The 18,859-nt window shown below is 35.9% G+C and overlaps 1 protein-coding gene across 5 annotated transcripts in view; it reads right to left on the reverse strand.

Moving 5' to 3' along the window:
* Window positions 1–2,537: 2,537 nt before the first annotated feature.
* Window positions 2,538–18,859, reverse strand: part of grm4 (glutamate receptor, metabotropic 4) — a 273,711-nt gene continuing 257,389 nt past the window's right edge. For 2 of the 5 annotated variants that reach the window (XM_087255821.1, XM_087255824.1), the window contains exons 10-11: window positions 9,526–9,558; window positions 2,538–3,830 (exon numbers count right to left, since the gene is read on the reverse strand). In XM_087255821.1, coding sequence (XP_087111947.1) covers window positions 9,539–9,558 — 20 coding nt within the window. In that variant the 3' untranslated portion in view covers window positions 2,538–3,830; window positions 9,526–9,538. 5 annotated transcript variants of the gene reach the window in all.

The following is an 18,859-nucleotide window of genomic DNA, read 5'->3' on the forward strand; positions in this document are numbered from 1 at the left end:
TAAGAAAACTACAACTTAAAAATTATTTTCAACCAGCCAAAGTGGCTAGTGGGAGCAGCTGTCTAACGCGCTCAAATCTACCCGCATTCGGCGGCTTGGCAGGTGTTGATGTCAAGCTCTGGTGATATTCAAGATTTGTGAGTGATGGAGCACCAGATAACTCAAAACAGCAAACACAAGTCTCTCAGAGTTGACTTTTTCAACTGCGAGCGCATGGCATGCAACAGCAAAAACGCAAGGCGCAGCAAACGGTTAAAACATGAAGAGCGCAGGGTGCATAAGCAGCGTGAAAAACGCTTACAGCCGTTAGTAAATCATTCAAAAAACACACCTCTCAACACAAAAAGCGCATTCGGTGTGATCAGCCACCTAGAAAGCAATCTAGAAAAAAGAAAAGCCGTCACCTGATTTTTTTTAACCACATTTTTAGATTTGACCACATTCTCATCATCTTATTTACTTGTTTGTTTTATTTTTTGGCTTCTGTTTTTGTCTTACCGGCTTTCTGGAACCATTCTTTGGCAGATTCAAACCTTGTTGTCTAGGTCAGCTTTTCTGTGCGTCTCAAGTTCTGCAACGTACATGGTAAGCTACTGGACAAAATGGGAGAAAGCCGTCAATACAGAGGTAAGCGGTCAGCTGTTAAGCATGAAAAGAAACGCCATAATACCACCCCTTAGCGTTCGTTTTAAAGATGAAATGCAGTTATACGTACCTCTGGCTACATAATTCACGCTCTCCAGAAATGTATAAAGGGCTACGTTTTCAGAATGAGCCTATGTTGAAAAATTCAATCCTCAAAACTAAGTTTTTCTATTTATTATTTGAAATACTATGTTTCAGGCCGGCAAATACGAAATGCATTATTAAATGAAAAACACTTGAGTCTCCATATTAGGATTGGGGTTTGGCTATTATTTCTCAGCTTGTATAACTAATGATCACTTGTCATATTCTTTTTCTTCAATCCGAGTCTGCCACAGATGTGAATCATCAGTCTGTGTTTTACTGAAGAGAGCTGCACTATCACTTTTCTAAGCAATCCGCCTTTCATTTTTGTCTGACAGAGGAAAAATAAGTGAACAAAGAATCCCAGAGATTTGCAGCCTACACCTTAGTAACAGCCAAGCAATACTGCAGCAACCATCCAGGGGAAAACAAAACCTGAATATAATATAATATAATATAATATAATATAATATAATATAATATAATATAATATAATATAATATAATATAATATAATATAATATAATATAATATAATATAATATTATGTTATATTACCCTGGCATCACAGTGGCGCAGTGGGTAGCAAGATCGCCCCACAGCAAGAAGGTCGCTGGTTCGAGCCCAAATTTGGTTAGTTGGGATTTCTGTGTGGAGTTTTGAATGTTCTCCCTGTGTTCATGTGGTTTTCCTCCAAGTGCTCCGGTTTCCCCCACAAGTCCAAAGACATGCGCTACAGGGGAATAGACAAAGCAAATTTGGCTGTAGTGTTTGTGTGAGAACAACACAATTTCACGGCAATTCGTAACTTTTTCATTTAGTGGCTTATTCGTACGAATTCGTACAATCTAATTCGTACATTTTAGTAAGATTTGCTCATTCCCCAATGACAGTTGGGTTTAGGGGTGGGGTTAGGTGCCACGCCTCCTTTTTAAATTCGTACAATTTCGTATGACTGAACTCGTAACAATTCGTACGAATAAGCCACTAAACTGACAAAACATAAAATACTTACGTTTTCTCGTGAGATCAGGCTGGTGTGAATGCATGGATGTATGAGTGTTTCCCAGTACTGGGTTGTGGCTTGAAGGGCATCTGCTGTGTAAAACATATGCTGGATAATTTGGTTCATTTCGCTGTGGCAACCACTGATAAATAAGGGACTAAGCTGAAGGAAAATAATAATTCTTTACATTTATATAGAGCTTTTTCTGGATACTTAGAGCACTTTACACATTGGGGGGAATCGAATCTCCTCATTCACCACCAGTGTTCAGCATCTACCTGGATGATGCAACGGCAGCCATATTGCGCCAGACCGCACACCACACAGAGTGATGAAGCCAATCAAGATATGGGAATGGTTGGGAGGCCATGATAGACAGTGGGCAAATTTGGCCAGGATGCCGGGGTTAAACCCCTACTGTTTTCTAAGGACATCCTGGGATTTTTAACAACCACAGAGAGTTAGGACCTCGGTTTAACATCTCATCTCAAAGATGACTTTCACTGAGCAGACTGAGAGTGCCCGTCACTATACAGGGGCATTAGGACCCAAACAGACCACAGGTTGGGCGCCTCCTGCTGGTCTCACTAACACCACGTCTGGCAGCAACCTAGCTTTCCCATGCGGTCTACCATCCAGGTACTGACCGGGCTTCAGTGGATGACCATGCGGGAGTTGCAGAGAGCTAGCTGCCAGCGGTGAAAATAGATGTAAAAAGCCTTTGAAAACACTGTGAAAAGTGCTTTTCAAATAAACACAATAAGCATTTGACAAACACTGCAGTGACCATTTGTCAGAGAACAATGAGTTTTGAAAAATTTCTTTATTAGAAATTATTTATGTATAAAAATTAACATGCTTCACATACCTCATATGTCTTATTTTACAAATACTTTAATTCAGGCACTGTTTCTGACATATTCTTTTTTTGTTTCTCTTTTAGGATGAAAAGCAAACATTAGCAATCAGGAACACACATTAAGTTGCCATTAACCACGGTCAACATAGACGTTTTATTCTGCAGCACGGACAGTGCAAAAAAACAAAACAAAAACAAAGAAGAGAGGAGAAATCATAAAAAAACTGAATCTTAAATTCACAAACATCTAAAAAGAGACAAACCAACTTGTCTCTCTCTATCACCTGACATTTTTTTTTTCCGGATACGAATACAAGAGCCTGTTATCTAATTCCCCCAAGCCTCTCAAAACAATCGGTTTAAAGTAACTATGAGATCGGTGAATTTCTCCGGCGTCTTCGATAGCTGTATTCATACGAAAGTGACTTGTGGACGTCGGTTCCAAACGTTATTTTCAGATTCGGTGACTGTGACAGCTACAGCACATTTTGACAACAGGGCAAATTTGACTTCCTCAAAAGTGTGTACTTATGCACAAGCAAACATTACTCCAAAGAGCACTTCGTACATCTTCAACAGTTTCACAAGGCCCATGGTGAGGTAACAATACAGCAACATAGTTCAACAGCATTCCAGAAAGGTCTTTTTTTGTTAATAAAAAAGGAAACAGAAGACCGTAAATAAAAAAAAAAACAACACAGCACACGATGTCAAAACCAGCATGCTCAACATCTGTAAACAATGGTCACTGTCTTTGCTGTTGTCATCATCACCAAGGAGAAAACAAGAGGAGAAATGATTTATTTTTATATACGTTTTTTTTTTGTTTTTTTTTTGCCACCACATAGTGTTAGCGTCGATGAAACAGCAGACACTGACATGTTGTCCTTAATTAGTGTGTATCACTTTGAACAATGACATCTGGAATAGATAGAGCAAGCTGTAATGGAATAGTCCGAGTTGACAGAACGTCATTCCAGCATCACCGTCTCTACAGTCTCGGCCTCTCCAGATGCTCCCCGCGTGGCTTCACCAAAAGCTTCATTAATGGAAACATGTCTGTAGGGCTTTCCTCCAAGCGTCCGCTATCTCACTTCCAGAAGTGACATAACGTGAGAGTGATTTATCTTGAAATGCTGTCTTCCAGGGGTCACTTCTGGGATTCGGTAGTGGCCTTTTATCACTTATCTAGATTGCATGGTTGCTGTAGCTGATGTACGTTTGTTTAGGGCTGAGTCCTGTGGAGAAAAGGAGAGAAAGAGAGGGATAAATATAGATCATCGGAGTCTCGGAAGCACTTGAAAGGTTAGGTCAACCCAAATTGAAAAATCTGGGATCGTTTACGCGTCCTCAGTGACGTTCCAAAGCAGTGAGTAATTCATGGTATGTGGATGTTTTAATCAAATCAGAGTGATTCCTGTCTCTGCGTTGAATGGATGTTCACTCAAAAGCTCAGATGCTTTGAAATGTCTGTAAAGATATCAAAAAATACATTTAGATCTATCTTTAGTCTATGTTTGCATTCTTTTGAAAGGGTTTTAGGTGAATAGACAGTCAATGTAAGAGTGGAATCTCTTATATATTTACATTTGAAGAGTTCAGATTCAAGTGCTATCTGGAATTTTCTTCTACAGTGAGCATTTTTCTTAGCTACTTATGTTATGTTCAGTTATTTCATGTTAATCTATTCTTTGTCATAAAAAGGAAATTATTGAATCAAGACATAGGACAAGAACATTTCAGATGGCATTTAGAGGTTTTTGCATCTGAACTCTTTATTTAGACATTTGTCAGAATGTGATTGAACATATATTCATTCCAAAGACGAATTCAAGTGTTATGGGGTTTAGAATGACATGAGGGTGAGAAATTATGAGAAAACCCTCTGGTGTTATTTGGTCATTCTTGACCCTAATAGTGTTAATTAAATGATTCAAATTATTCAAAATGTTAATTTTTTTTTCTCTTTTTTATATATATTTTGTTTAGCAGAGCAAGGAAATTTTCACAATATATCTAATAATATTTTTTTCTTCTGGAGAAAGTCTTATTTGTTTTATAAAGGATAGAGTAAAAGCAGTTTCAAATAAATAAATAAATAAATAAATAAATAAAAACATTTTAAGGACAAACTTATTAGCTTCTTTAAGTATTATTTTGTTTCGATAGTCTACAGAATAAATCATCAATATTTAATGACTTGCCTAATTACCGTAACCTGCCTAGTTAACCTAATTAACCCAGTTAAACCTTTAAATGCCACTTTAAGCTGTATAGAAGTGTATCAGGTAAAAAAAAATCAGGTAAAATATTATATCATGACAAAGATCAAAATGACAAAATGACAAAAAAAAATCTATAATTATTAGAAGTGAGTTATTAAAAATATTATGTTTAGAAATGGGTTGAACAAATCTCTCTGTTAAACAGAAATTGGGGAAAAAATAAACAGGGTGGCTAATAATTCAGGGAGTGTAATAATTCTGACTTCAACTGTAAGGTCAATACTTCTATGTCAAGCGCATGCATATATATAGTGACCCACTGTGCATGCCTTACGCATAGTTGTGCATTTACACTTGTGCATGCTGTTTGTATTGCTCTGCAATAACACTTCCGAAACACTAGCTGGCAGTAGGTTTTTATGTTCCTCTGTTTCTTCGCTGGTGTTTTTTTTTTTTTTGAACGCTAGCTTTATGCATAAGTAGCAAAAACTTGCTTATTCAGAGGCGGGAGCTGGTGGACATGCAAAAACTTTAATCATAAGGTAAACACAAAACAAAATTTCCATGTGGAGCTCTTTCACAAGACATTTTTAAATACTCGCTTCAACATTTTTGAGTCTCAGTCCTGTCCACACTCGTCAGCGCTATCAAGCTGACCAATCACAGAGCTTGAGCTACAACTGTGAAACATGTAGTTAAATTTTTTGAGAGGAGCGTGTCAGGGTCAATCACGGTAAGGGCTATTTGACCGTGTGAAGGCTGCACTGAAGCATATGACGCAGAAGTAGAAATCAGCCTATAACTCTTGCCATGGCTAAAGCTGACGCTGATGCGTGATTGGCCAGCTTGGTAGATGTGACCAGTGTGGGCAGGACCAAGGGCCACGTTAACCCTGAATTAGGATGATTCTAAGGGCCCACACACCTTGGGCCCCCAGAGTTGTTATTATGGCCACCCCCCTCCTCCTCCTCCTTTTTCATTTTGGTCCACGATCCAACACAAACAGCATGCAGAAGTATAAATACACGGTTATGTGCAAGGCAGGTGCCGTGGGTCACGCCGATCACTCGATGCAGAAGTATTAATCAGCCTTTATACTCAATATTAAGTATTATTATGCCCTTGATTCTAAGTTCTGCATGAACATAAAATGTAGTTTAGTGTTGTAAAATCTCTCTAAAATATAACAATTCCAGTAAAAACAAACATAAAAAGCAACAACAACAAAAACCTTTTACTGCCACATGACCTGCACCAGAGGGTTAAATGTGTTATTAATAGAATTTTTTGATGTGAAATGGGGAGGTAAATTGTTAGGATGCTCGCTGGGTAACCTTTTCAGTTTCAAAGCAACTGACGCAGTTCTATTTCTTGTCAGGCCTTGGCTGCAATGCGGCGACACCTTCTTTGATTTCACTTTTAATTTACCACAAGTCAAGTAGTGTGTCTTGTTTGATATCAGACTCTGTCTTTTCTCCATATCAAAGTACGGATTACTAGACTGTCGCCTTTTGCACAGAAGGATCATTTAGTACCTTCAAAAACATGCATTAGCGGCAAAACAGTGACAGTCTGCTATTAAAGCGTTCGATCAACAAAAATACTTGCCTAATCCTGTCATTTGCCATACATTGTAATAGCGCAAACAATCACAAAGGTTGCATGAGTGCCATTGCCTTTAGCTATTCAAGTTATAACCTTGCCAAAGAAGGAGGGCCAATGGAAAATTCAAGCTCATCGCATTATTATATGGAGATCAAAAGGTTACCTCATGCAATCATGCAGGACCATGGGAATAAGGTAGGTGAAGTGACATTTGACCCAACAATAGTGATGCAGCTCTCAGTCGGCGTATGCACTGACCCACAGCTTCAGTCAGATAAATAGCTCCATTTCAGCTTAGAGGGAAGAACTAGCCGCAAGCTTAAAGGGATAGTTCATGCAAAAATAAAAAAATAAAAATCCGGTCATCATTTACTCACCCTTCACATGTTATACATGTTTTTTTTTGTTGAACACAAAAGAGGATATGTTGATGAATAATGTTGATGACAGCTGTTAAAATCCTTTCCTACTATGGAGGACAACCACTTCTTTTGTGTTCAACAGATTTAAGATACCTGTATGGGTTTATGCAACAGTTTTCATGTGTTGTGTCATGAGGGAGGACTAAACTTTCTATAGCTTGGCAAATACTGTTGTTGTTGTGTCACCTAACATATTCAAAAGAATTTTAAGGTGAGAAAGCTGACTGGAAACGGCATAGCTGTTTTGATTTCAGTGAGTTCAGGTTATTGTTTACATACTTTACTGTATCCCGCTGAGAGCATCCTTACCACGGACAGTTGTTGTGGAATCTGGTGTTGTATGGTGACATTTTTACAAAACAAATATATTTATTGAGGGACACTTTAAAGTGATGGTTTATCCAAAAATGACTTATAACTTTCTGCTAATGAACACATAATAAGTTATTTTTTGGAAACCAGTAGCCATACATTTCCATCCACCTATTTGTGTGCGCATTTTGGAGATGCGCATAAAATTATGGTTGATGAAATTTGGAATTTTGAAAATGTGCATAAAAACATTTGCTTATAAATGAGTAGGATAAACTTTCATCGATAAGAGTAAGTGTGCATAAACTGATAGAACCACTCAAATTCCAGTAGGTGCATTAAAAGTCATGTGACTTTGTTTTAAGACATCATGTAATGATTAAAATGTGTGTGAATGGACAAACCAGCAAGCTGAGCACATTGTAAAACATCTGAAAAACATCATTTTAAAATGTTTTGGTCATTCTAAAATGTCTTAACTTAGTGTTATTATATTATTAATGACCTCCAGAATCTAGAGCGTTTGCTCTCTACGTCTCACCCTTCAAACGCCACAATGCATTCATTGCATATTGGCATCGTCTTCTGAGGCGCAAGTAATTTATTAAATGAAGAAAAGATTCGCACAGCTACTCCTACCACAGCAAATTAAGATTTTTTCTGTTGATATTTGGTGCCAGTTAATCATGAAGTAACGATTTTGTTCTTTTTGATTCGTTGGATTAAAATGCTGCTTTAATCGTACTTCTTTTATGCGATACTCCAGTTTTTTAGCGTAAATTTAATTTGCCTTTTTATATGGAAACATAGCTATTGACTTCCACAGTATTTATGTTCCCTACTATTGATGACAGTGGTTACTGGTTTCCACCATTCTACAAAATCTCTTGTTTTGGGTTAAACAGAAAAAAGAAACTCATAAAGGTTTGGAATAAATTGTCAATATTTTTCGTGAGCTATCCCGTTAAGTAGTTTCATAGCTTTATATGTATTAAATGCTAGATTAAAATGTGGAAACTGTTCTTGGGGCTGATTTGCTTGGCATCTTCATATTGTCATGTGTTTACACAGTTGTTTATTAAATTTGGCTCTAAATAAATAATATTATTATTGAATAGAAGTATTTTAAAGTCTTTTGTTAGTAGTTATTTGGCTTTTTTCCAATCTCTTTTCTACTTTGCCATTTTATTAGCAACTTTCTCTTGTAAAATGCAGGATATATAGCTTACACTATATAAACGGCATGCACAATACTAATGTGTTTGCTTAGCTTTAATGTTGTGCTTATTTGGTGCTATAATCACAAATAAACACATCAGTGATCCTCTGTTTTGTCATCTCTAAAAGTCCCATGAAATAAAATTAAAATTGTTTACATGTTAATAGTATCAGTATTGTTTGGTTTTTAAAATATCTTTAAGCTAGTGTGCTCCAAAACAGCAACGAAAGAAAGCTAATAAAAACATGTAAAGCTTGTAGTTTGTCACTTCCACCTAAATAGATCAACAGTTTTAATAACGTCACGTCATACTTCAGTTTCTTATCAAATATCATAACCAATCAAATGCTCTCTAGTATCTGACATGCCACGCCCCCTTCAAGATGCTTCTCATTTGCTTTTTATTTGATGAGCTCAACCCCTCGGTTATAAAACAAAACTCTATTGGCTGTTTTTTTTAAAGGGGAGGAGCTAAACTATGTTCCAACCTCTCTTTGTGTGTCGGTTGAGATTACGTCAATACTCTCATAAAATTATACTCATGATTTTTGAATATGGGACAGAAATTATTTGTACTGTTGTATAAATGCAATATCACACAGCTGTATATCAGCATGGCAGCCATTTCACACAGCTATTCATGTCATACTGCTCATTTGGAACAACTTGAGGGTGAGTAAATGATGCATGTGTTTTCATTTCTGATTGAACCATCTACTTAAATAAGTCTAGCTCTATATAAAACTATCTTTAAAAAAGTGCTTGATTTTATCAACACTGTTCTATTTGAGTCTCCTATCCTAATTTGCGTTTATGCAATCTAGGCCATGCACTGTTCTGAAAGTTTTCACATCTAGTCTCTGTTGGCTGAACAAAAAACAAAAAAAAAAGCATAAACACAAATCTGATGCTATCTTTAGGTTTTCCCCTGTATAGCGTTCCTCACCTACAAAGCCCTGTGCAAACAAGTGATTTGCAAAAACAATGCGGTATGCATGCTTTAGCAGTTTTAACAAATGTCAGGGTATTCTCAGTGCATTGCCTGCTATACACTAATTGATATGCACAGCATTAAATGGAACATGTTTGGGTTTAGCAATTAGGTCCAACAAAAAGCCAAGCAATAGCCAATAAATAACCAAGCCTTTACCTGTCTTCACTGTTTAGTTATCATCAACATATCCTGAAACACAGGTCGAGTGGATACATGTATTAGACAGGTTTCACTTCATGTATTTGTATGGCTGAAAAGAGTTTAATAATGAACATTGCTTATGCTTTTAAATAATGAACGGTGCTTCTACATGTGATGGGTTTGCATTATAAAATTCAAATGCAACATAGTGCTAATAAATATAACATTTTATCATCATAAGAAGAGGTACAAGTATATAGAGATGAGTTTCTGCAGTCGATGATGAATCCTAATGCATCCGCTTCGAAATGCTTGAAATGTAAAGTATCAGCTGTACGTACATTATGTTCTGTTAAAGTGTCACATTTAAAATGTATAGAACTGTTTAAGCATTTTTTTTTTGGTTGAGTTCCTCAACCTCGCAGATGCATCATAATTTGAATGATTTTCCCTCTAACATAGAGGTACTGTAGCTATTTTATTCAGAATATGTGGTTATCATTTAAATGATTCACAGGCAGAGCAGAATTGTGAGGTAATTGTGTCCTCATCAGGGCAATTGTTTTCCATCTGTAGTATCATTTGCAATGCAGAATATGTACTTTTCAGCATTGTATATCACTTTTTCTTTTATCTCATTGCATCCCAACATCTCCTATAAATACTGGATCAGAATAGATACTGTTTGGATATAATTAATGCCCCAAAAATTGGTCTAACATAGGCAAGTGAATATATACAGTAAATTTTGATCATGCTCATTAAAATAAAGTTAATGTCAAACACTTATAAATTAGGTGCAATGCAGTGCAAAACAACACAAATACTCCTTAATAATATAATACTTTGCATGCATTTCCTAACTTAATGAGAGATCCTATAATCATCATTTATGTATAACAATGTGAATGTGAAGTAAAGGAAGATAAGGGTAGCATGTGAGATACATAAAGCGTAATAGCATCAAACAGCATGTTATTTACATTGTATAAATAATGATAAATGCTCATTATTAGTGTAAATCAAATACAATATGCTATTTGTACTAAATATTAAATATCTTAGCAATTCTGGGTGAACATTTTGAAATCGTATTTAAAAATTCTATTTTTGATAATGGACAAGACTCATCAAAGGGTGCTACAGTAGTTAGTATTTGGGAAAACTGCTGGATTTTAATGACTGGTTTACTATTATACTAATACAACTATTATACTAATACAACCCAGTTATATTTTTAACCCTACCCCTGTGCCCTTGAAACAGAGTGTGAAGGGGAAGTGCTTCAAATTGTACCCCTAATAAATAGGACAGCACTACAACTCCTGCACAGGTCATCATATGTCATCACTTCAAATGAGATCGATGATGGCGACTGCTGTAGTTTTTTTTCAGTTGCCTTTTTTTTTTTTTTTTTGGTATTTACCTTTATCTAAACGCACGTAAACAACATCAATGTTATACCAACCAGACTCTTCTGACAGGGTATTCGAGTGTTATCGAGTGGCAGATATGAAAGTATGTTGTGGGACTTCTAGTGTTATTATTATGGATTATAGATAGTTAAATGGGGGTCTTTTTTTTTTTTTTTAAACCATGGCAGTAAAACACGAATGCAGTTATGACTTTATTAAAACATATGCTTGTTTGTTGTAAAAATTACTAATAATCACAAAAATACTAACACTAAACACTAGTCTCCTTACTTCTGTGTGCAGCCATGCTGATATTGTAGATGGTGTATTCTAGGAAATTTTCACACCCCTTGGTTTTAAGTGTAGTGCTGAAAAATCTGTTTCAAGGGCTATCTAGGGGGACACCCCTACCCCTTCACGTGAATGTGCAAAACAAAGGGTATGGGTAAGGAGAAGGGGTAAGGGGTAGAATTGGTTTTGGGCTTAAATGTGTTTTCTATAAAAATACAGTATTTGGTATAAATTGCATCCCCGATATTAATAATGATAACATATCACAGCAGATGTGTGACTATACTGATTTAAAGCACATAAAAGCATTGTAATGCTTTTGGCTAAGTGAGCAGACAGATAAATGAACAAGCACAGGTTTATTATTCACTCAAAAGTAACATTATGAAGTCGTGGTTATGCATGAGCAAGTTCAGCTCTGGCTCTTCTGTCATTAAATGCACACAGTAGCTCATGATAACAGTGCACAGTTCTTTTTAAGTTTTCATAAGCAAACTGTTAAAATATCAGTTACCTAAATTAACAGTTCCAGAATTTTGTGATTCACTGGTGTTTTCTGTTTATGTACAGTTAAAATCAGAATTATTAACCCCCTTTTGATTTTCTTTTCATTTTTAAATATTTCCCAAATTATGTTTAAGAGAGCAAAGAAGTTTTTACAATATGTCTGATAGAATTTTTTCTTCTGGAGAAAGTCTTATTTGTTTTATTTCGGTTAGAACAAAATCAGTTTTTATTTAAAAAAAAAAAAAACATTTTTAAGGTCAAAATTATTATCCCTTTTAAGCCATCATTATACAATAACATGTCTAATTACCCTAACCTGCCTAGTTAACCTAATTAACCTAATTAAGCCTTTAAATGTCACTTTAAGCTGTAAAGAAGTGTCTTGAAAAATATCTAGTCACATATTATTTACTGTCATCATGGCAAAGATAAAATAAATCAGTTATTATAGATGAGTTTTTAAAACTATTATGTTTAGAAATGTGTTGAAAAAAATCTCTCCGTTAAACAGAAATTGTGGAAAAATTATAAACAGTGGTGCTAATAATTCAGGGGGCTAATAATTCTGATGTATTTATGAGTGTTATAGGATGTTGATCTCTGACAACTTTTGATGCTGTAAAATAAACTCTACAGTGACTTATATTTACACTTTTAGTATTATAAACTGTTTTTACACTGTAATTTACAAAACCTGCACAGACATCATATTATTTCAAATGAGTAAACATCATAATAAAAGTTATTATATTAAACTTTAAATAAACATCAAAAACTGTCAGAGAAGATATCAAGATCCCATAACAGTTCAATATCACGAATAAATGAAAGATGTCAATAAATCACAATTTCTTTATCAAGTTTTTTTTTTAAATTTTGCAAATCATTTAGTAAATAAATCTAAAAATGTAAATGAAAGCTGGTGGAAGCTAGATAAACAGTGTACAGTCTAGCTCAGTGTAAAATATCCATCTGTATATTGATAAACTGTATATGCTGTGCAGATATATTGTTTCTGTGTTATAATTGAACCGGTTGGGGCCCATTTGGCCTTAAGGTACAGTGAACATGGCTACGCGGAGGTGCTTTTCCCTGGCTCAATCTGCCCTGAAATTAAGTGACCTTGTACAGAAACTGTCAGGAGGCATTAAAAATGTAATTGTCATTAAAATGTAGCCTGAAGGGATCTGCTGCTTACATGAACTAATTCTACCAAACAAACAACAACAACAAAAAAAAGATATAGAGGCCAAACAAATACATTATTACTTTTAGATGTGTATTGGAATCAAATACTAAAGTATGCGGCACGAGATCCAGTATATTAATTGCAAACGCGTGACTCATTGTTTGTTTTCCGGTCAAGGATTGAGGCATCAGCACATTATGCATCATATAATTACACATCATACCATATCACACATCAAGGACTCATTGCACTTAAAGTGCCTCTATTATGCTATTATATGGATATTACCTATCATGAAGTGTGTTTTATAGCTGTTTGGGAATGTATAAGGTCAGCAAAGTTTCACAGACTGAAATTCATGATAAAAGTTACCCCAAAAAAAGAACCAGTTTGAAATTTTAGCTATTATGTCAGCCTTTGGTATTCATTGAAAGTTCACAAACCCTCAAACTAAAGTCTAGTTTGTGACACTGTATACATTTAAAAGGACACCAATAATCCGATTTTATTACGATTAAAATAATACTCAGTTTAAGGGTCCACCGTGTAAACCAGGGGTCACCAATCCTGGTTCTGGAGGGCCGGTGACCCTGCAGTGTTTAGCTCCAACTTGCCTCAACACACCAGCCTGGGTGTTTCAAGTACACCTAGTAAGTCCTTGATTAGCTGGTTCAGGTTTGTTTGATTAGGGTTGAAGCTAAAATCGGCAGGACACCGGCCCTGTCCCATGTAGGACTTTTTGCCACATTTTGCGACAGGGTATTTCATATACACATGGCTGTTTGGCACTATTCTCTGCACCTATCGAGTCAGTAAAAGACCACAGACACGACACATGCATCACGAAATGTGGAAATTTTTTTCCCATTTGGCATGAAGCATCAAACTCAATTAAAACAACACTCTTCCTGCAGTTTATACTTGCATCCAATATCTTCCTGAATGAAAGTGACAGTGCCAAACTGCAGTTAAATTTGACAAATTAAAAATGAAATTCCAGAAATTACATGAAACCCCGGAGGAAATTTGGATAGCGTGCTGACTCAGTGACGTTAATCGAATTATGTGCTATAACATGTCAAACGGGATCATGAAAGGAACATTCAAAAAGCAACTCATGTAAACACCTTCATCATACTATTGTCTTATTCAGATTAAGGCAAATAATTTGATTACTGATTTCTATGTAAACGTAGTCACTGCTACATCTACTGCCAAAGCAAATGCATTATACCTGCACATCCATTATGCTTGATTTTGAATTGATACCATAAAACTGATATTATTATTATTATTGTTATTACAGATATAAAACTGTGTTGGAAAGTTCTGAAGAAACCGAAAATTATATATGATAAAGAGTGTTTGGTTTCCAACCAAATATAAGTAGGTACCCATTAAATTTACTGCCAATAAAATTATTGTCCGAAAAACAGAAATTGCCAAAAATATGAGCTAAAATGAAGGCTATGCTTCACCTCACTGCCTACACTGTAAAACATTTCTGTAAATGAGCAGTTGTAAGTATTTTGTGATTCACATTTTAATTGTATTTTTCCCCATTTATTTATGTTTTTGAGTTGCATTATGAGACCTCAATTTTTTTTTTTTACGTTTAACCTTGAAAAAATGGGACTTTTATGAAAATTTTAATAGTTTAAAGTGATATGTTGTTTGGGTTGGTGTTGTATATTATGCTAAAAAAACCTTGTAATAAACTGCCAATACATTTTCTGCTACTTTACAGACTCATTTCTCTATATAATATTTCTTAAGGTGAGGCAGTGGCGCAGTAAGTAGTGCTGTCGCCTCACAGCAAGATGGTCGCTGGGTCGCCGGTTCGAACCTCGGCTCAGTTGGTTTCTGTGTGGAGTTTGCATGTTCTCCCTGCCTTCGTGTGGGTTTCCTCCGGGTGCTTCCCAAAGTCCAAAGGCATGCGGTACAGGTGAATTGGGTAGGCTAAATTGTCCGTAGTGTATGAGTGTGTGTGTGTGTGTGTGAATGTGTGTGGATGTTTCCCAGAGATGGGTTGCGGCCGGAAGGGCATCCGCTGCATAAAAACTTGCTGGATAAGTTGGCGGTTCATTCCGCTGTGTCGACCCTGGATTAATAAAGGGACTAAGCCGACAAGAAAATGAATGATTTAATATTTCTTAAACATTATTTTAAACTACTAAATTTTCAATAAGAGTCACTTTGTTAAAATGTGGAGTTGAATTTTCAACATCAATAGTCAACAGAGCAGAGATCAAGGTTTCAAAATGCAATTCACAACCATAAATAAATGAAAAACACTTGTGAAACACAAAATACATAAAAAAACTGTAAATTAACAGATATTATTTACAGTGTAGTAGTGTTCGCTCCTTCCAGCCGTAGTCACTGTGTGATGTGAAGCTGCTTTCACACCGGACACGGAAAGTGCTGCGCTAATTAACCCATTCATTTCAATGGCTTTGTGCAAGGGAAGTGTAAAGTTTACCATACAGTGATGAAAGTATATGCACAAGTAATGCACTGACAGTAAATTCCTATGTAGTGTACTTGTACCTAATGCTTGCAAAAGTGCTACTGTGCTGTCATGGCAATGCTGGTAAAATGATGCCTTGTAAATTTTTACTTTCAATAAATGTGTGGGTTTTTTATTGGCTTGTGTTTTTTTTTTGATATATTTTAAGTTATTGAGCTCAATTTAAAAACTACCAAAATTATTTTACATTATCAAAACATTAATAAATTATTGTAAAGCATTTTTGGTTTCACATTTCAGCCAATGGCACCCAGATATTTAGTTTTTGGCCCAGAATTTTAATTCTTATTATAACAGACTGGGCCATAATCTGACCAATCAGAGAAAAGGAAGCTCTCAGAAGGAGGAATCTGACTGGAAAAAGACTAGATCCTTATACCAACTCTTTCTGACACTGTGAAAAAGATTGATGATGCAATGTACAGTGCTCAGCATAATTGAGGACACCCTATTTTGAAAATGAATATTTTCTCAGTGAATAGACAATGTATTTTGGTGCATTTGAACAAAACAGAATTATGAAACACATATATTTATTAAAATAATATTTTAGTCATTAAACATATTTAGAAATTGAAAGATAGATTAAACTAAATTTAATTTTTTTTTTGTTTTTCTTGATTTTTCCTCCTTTTTAAATGTGCATTTAGTATTTTTTAGTATTTTTTTCTATAGCATATAAATTTAGGTGTACTAATTTTGGACCGTAATCGTAAGTTATTTTGTTAGATAAGCTCCAGATTTGGCTTCAGTGCTGACTAATCTAATATACATGCAAAATATAACATTGTATAGCTTACTATTCAAAATATTAATATAAAAATTGATTTGTGAGGGGTGTACTTACAGTATATATGCTGAGCACTGTATATTATAAGAAAATAAAAAAAAGAAGATAGAAAAAAGTGTCTGTACTTTAATTAACTAAAGCCATATATGGTCAAGGTATTGCACCCTGCAAGTGTCATATTGCCATTTTAAAACTCAAGCCATTCATCAGTGTACAGTGTATATGACTATTGGTCAAGAGACTACTTCAAGGAGACCCGCATCGATCTTTTTGGTCACAGAAATCCTGACACATAAAATGGCTGATGTAAAGCAGACCCAAATTGTTATTGATCCGAATTACAGCTCAACCAAGAGCAAAACTCTTGTCTTAACAGGACACACGAGAAAGCCTATTGACGTTCATATAACATAACAACGAGTTTGCTTGCCTGACTGATTGAACCGCATCCCTTCATTCTCATTCTTTGGCTTAGTTTTCTATGATCTTTGCAGGCAATATCCCGCACACATTACATTTTGATCTCATCCGCATGCATCGCTAAACTCAATACACGTACTGCATTGCAATGATATTAAAAAAGGGCTGTTACTTCAGGATCCTCTGTTCTTTATATCAGTAATAAATCAGCTTGCCAAGTACTGAGTTTTGTAGATACACTAATAGAGTGCATCTCACTGTGACTGTGAATAATATGTCACATTTGCGATAACACTATAAGAATAGCCACTTCAGACATGTCTTGTACTCATCCGGATTAGTTCAGGATCTTTTTTTCTACGAGGTGAGATGACAAGAAGTGTGACTTTAGAAGTGTGACTTTAGGTGCTTCAGAAAACCACGTCCCATATGTGGTATAGGTGATACTGTGAAGACTTGCTAGTCACCTGATAGTTGAAAACTGGGGAGAATGCAATAAGTGGGAAAAATGACGCCCTTGACTTCTGATTGATCACATTGATCAAAGAAGGCACATTTGCAATGGACAGCACTCCTTTATGAGTTAATAAATTAAATATTAATAATCAAATAAATTGATTAACCCTTTTACAACACTTTTTTTTTTGATAAATCCAGCAGTTTTGATCTCTCCTGCAGCGTAGATTAACATGGTAATGCCCATCCGCCATAATATATTAATTAATACAATCATCATTTAGCTGAACACATGTTCTTACACATATTTGAGAATTGGAATATCAAATGTTTCACCACATAAGACGTTCATCAATATTAGGAGAAAACTGAAAAAATGAACACGATATATCTATAAATAAATTCAGCGATGCTTTCTAAATCAGTGGTCCCCAACCGGTCCGCGGATCAATCAGTACCGGGGCACACAAGGATTAATTATCTTTAAGTTGGCAGAAAAAGTAGCTGCATTTAAAGCCAAACTGGATTTGTGGGGACGGCGCGTGAACAGAGGCATAATAGACATGTTTCAAACATTAGCAGGGATTTTGTGTGAGTCACCAAGTTGGTGCACGATCACCAATCTTCGCTGTTAAAAGAGTTTAAGCGCTACTTCCCAACCTCAAAGGACCCATAAGTGGCCAAGGAATGGATACGTGACCCATTTGTCAACAAACCAGCTAAATCCAGCATGTTCATGCAAGAAGACCAGAGATCGCAAATGACGGTGGCCTTAAAACAGTGTCCGAGACAACAACTCTGCCGGTGTTCTGGATTAAAGTCATGGCAGAAACACTTTCGCATGTCGAGATGTACATGATATGTGTGCGTGCTGGTGCTCACTGGCTGTTTCACGGGCACACGCAAAGCTTGAAGGTAAACAAACAACGGCTTATCATAAGCATCTTATCGATAATTATTTACACAGTTGGCATTAAGATAAACATATAAACGTTATCTGCCTAGTTTCTAGCAGCTGAATGTGTCTGGAAAAATATTCAAAGGCTTTTATTCTCATAAACCGCGCGGACGTGAATGCGTCTGACTGTTCTGATTGGCTAAAGCAGACGTCTCACGTCAGCACGTTTTAGACGTGCACGCGCTCTTTCCGGCAATCTTCCTTCTGCAATTATCCCCCGATGGGACCATCGCGTTGCAAAGAAACAAGCTCAGGGCTCCCACTGATTTAGCGTTACGGACAGTTTTTGATGTTATAATATGTTATATTATTGGAGCAGTGTGTAAATAAAGTTAGTACTTCCTAATGTTATAATAGCATTGTAATGTTGGAGCAATGTGCTAATAAAGTTCCACATGAGTACACAGTGGATTCACGTTTATTATTATTTTTATTATTTCAACCCCCGGTCCGCAGTAAAATTGTCAAGCGTTGACCGGTCCGCAGTTAAAAAAAGGTTGGGGACCACTATTCTAAATAACAGTTACTTAAGAGCTCTTTCTCAATACCAAGTAAGTGAAGTTCTGACTTGCGTCCTTGGAACTTTACCAAGTTCAGACTTGGAAAGTCGGGTACTTCTTCAAGTGGAATGCCAGTGTACTTTATAATGTCACTAATCTCACCATGGATTCATTTCTGGCTTGACTAGAAACACAATTTGGCCCTACACAATAATTCAGAACCATCTAATTCACTTAAGAAGTAATTCTAACACTTTATAGCGATGTTTCTATCACATTACGCTACATTAAGA

The sequence above is a fragment of the Danio rerio genome, chromosome 6, assembly GCF_052040795.2.
Source record: "Danio rerio strain M-AB ecotype USA chromosome 6, GRCz13ab, whole genome shotgun sequence".
Taxonomy (NCBI): domain Eukaryota; kingdom Metazoa; phylum Chordata; class Actinopteri; order Cypriniformes; family Danionidae; genus Danio; species Danio rerio.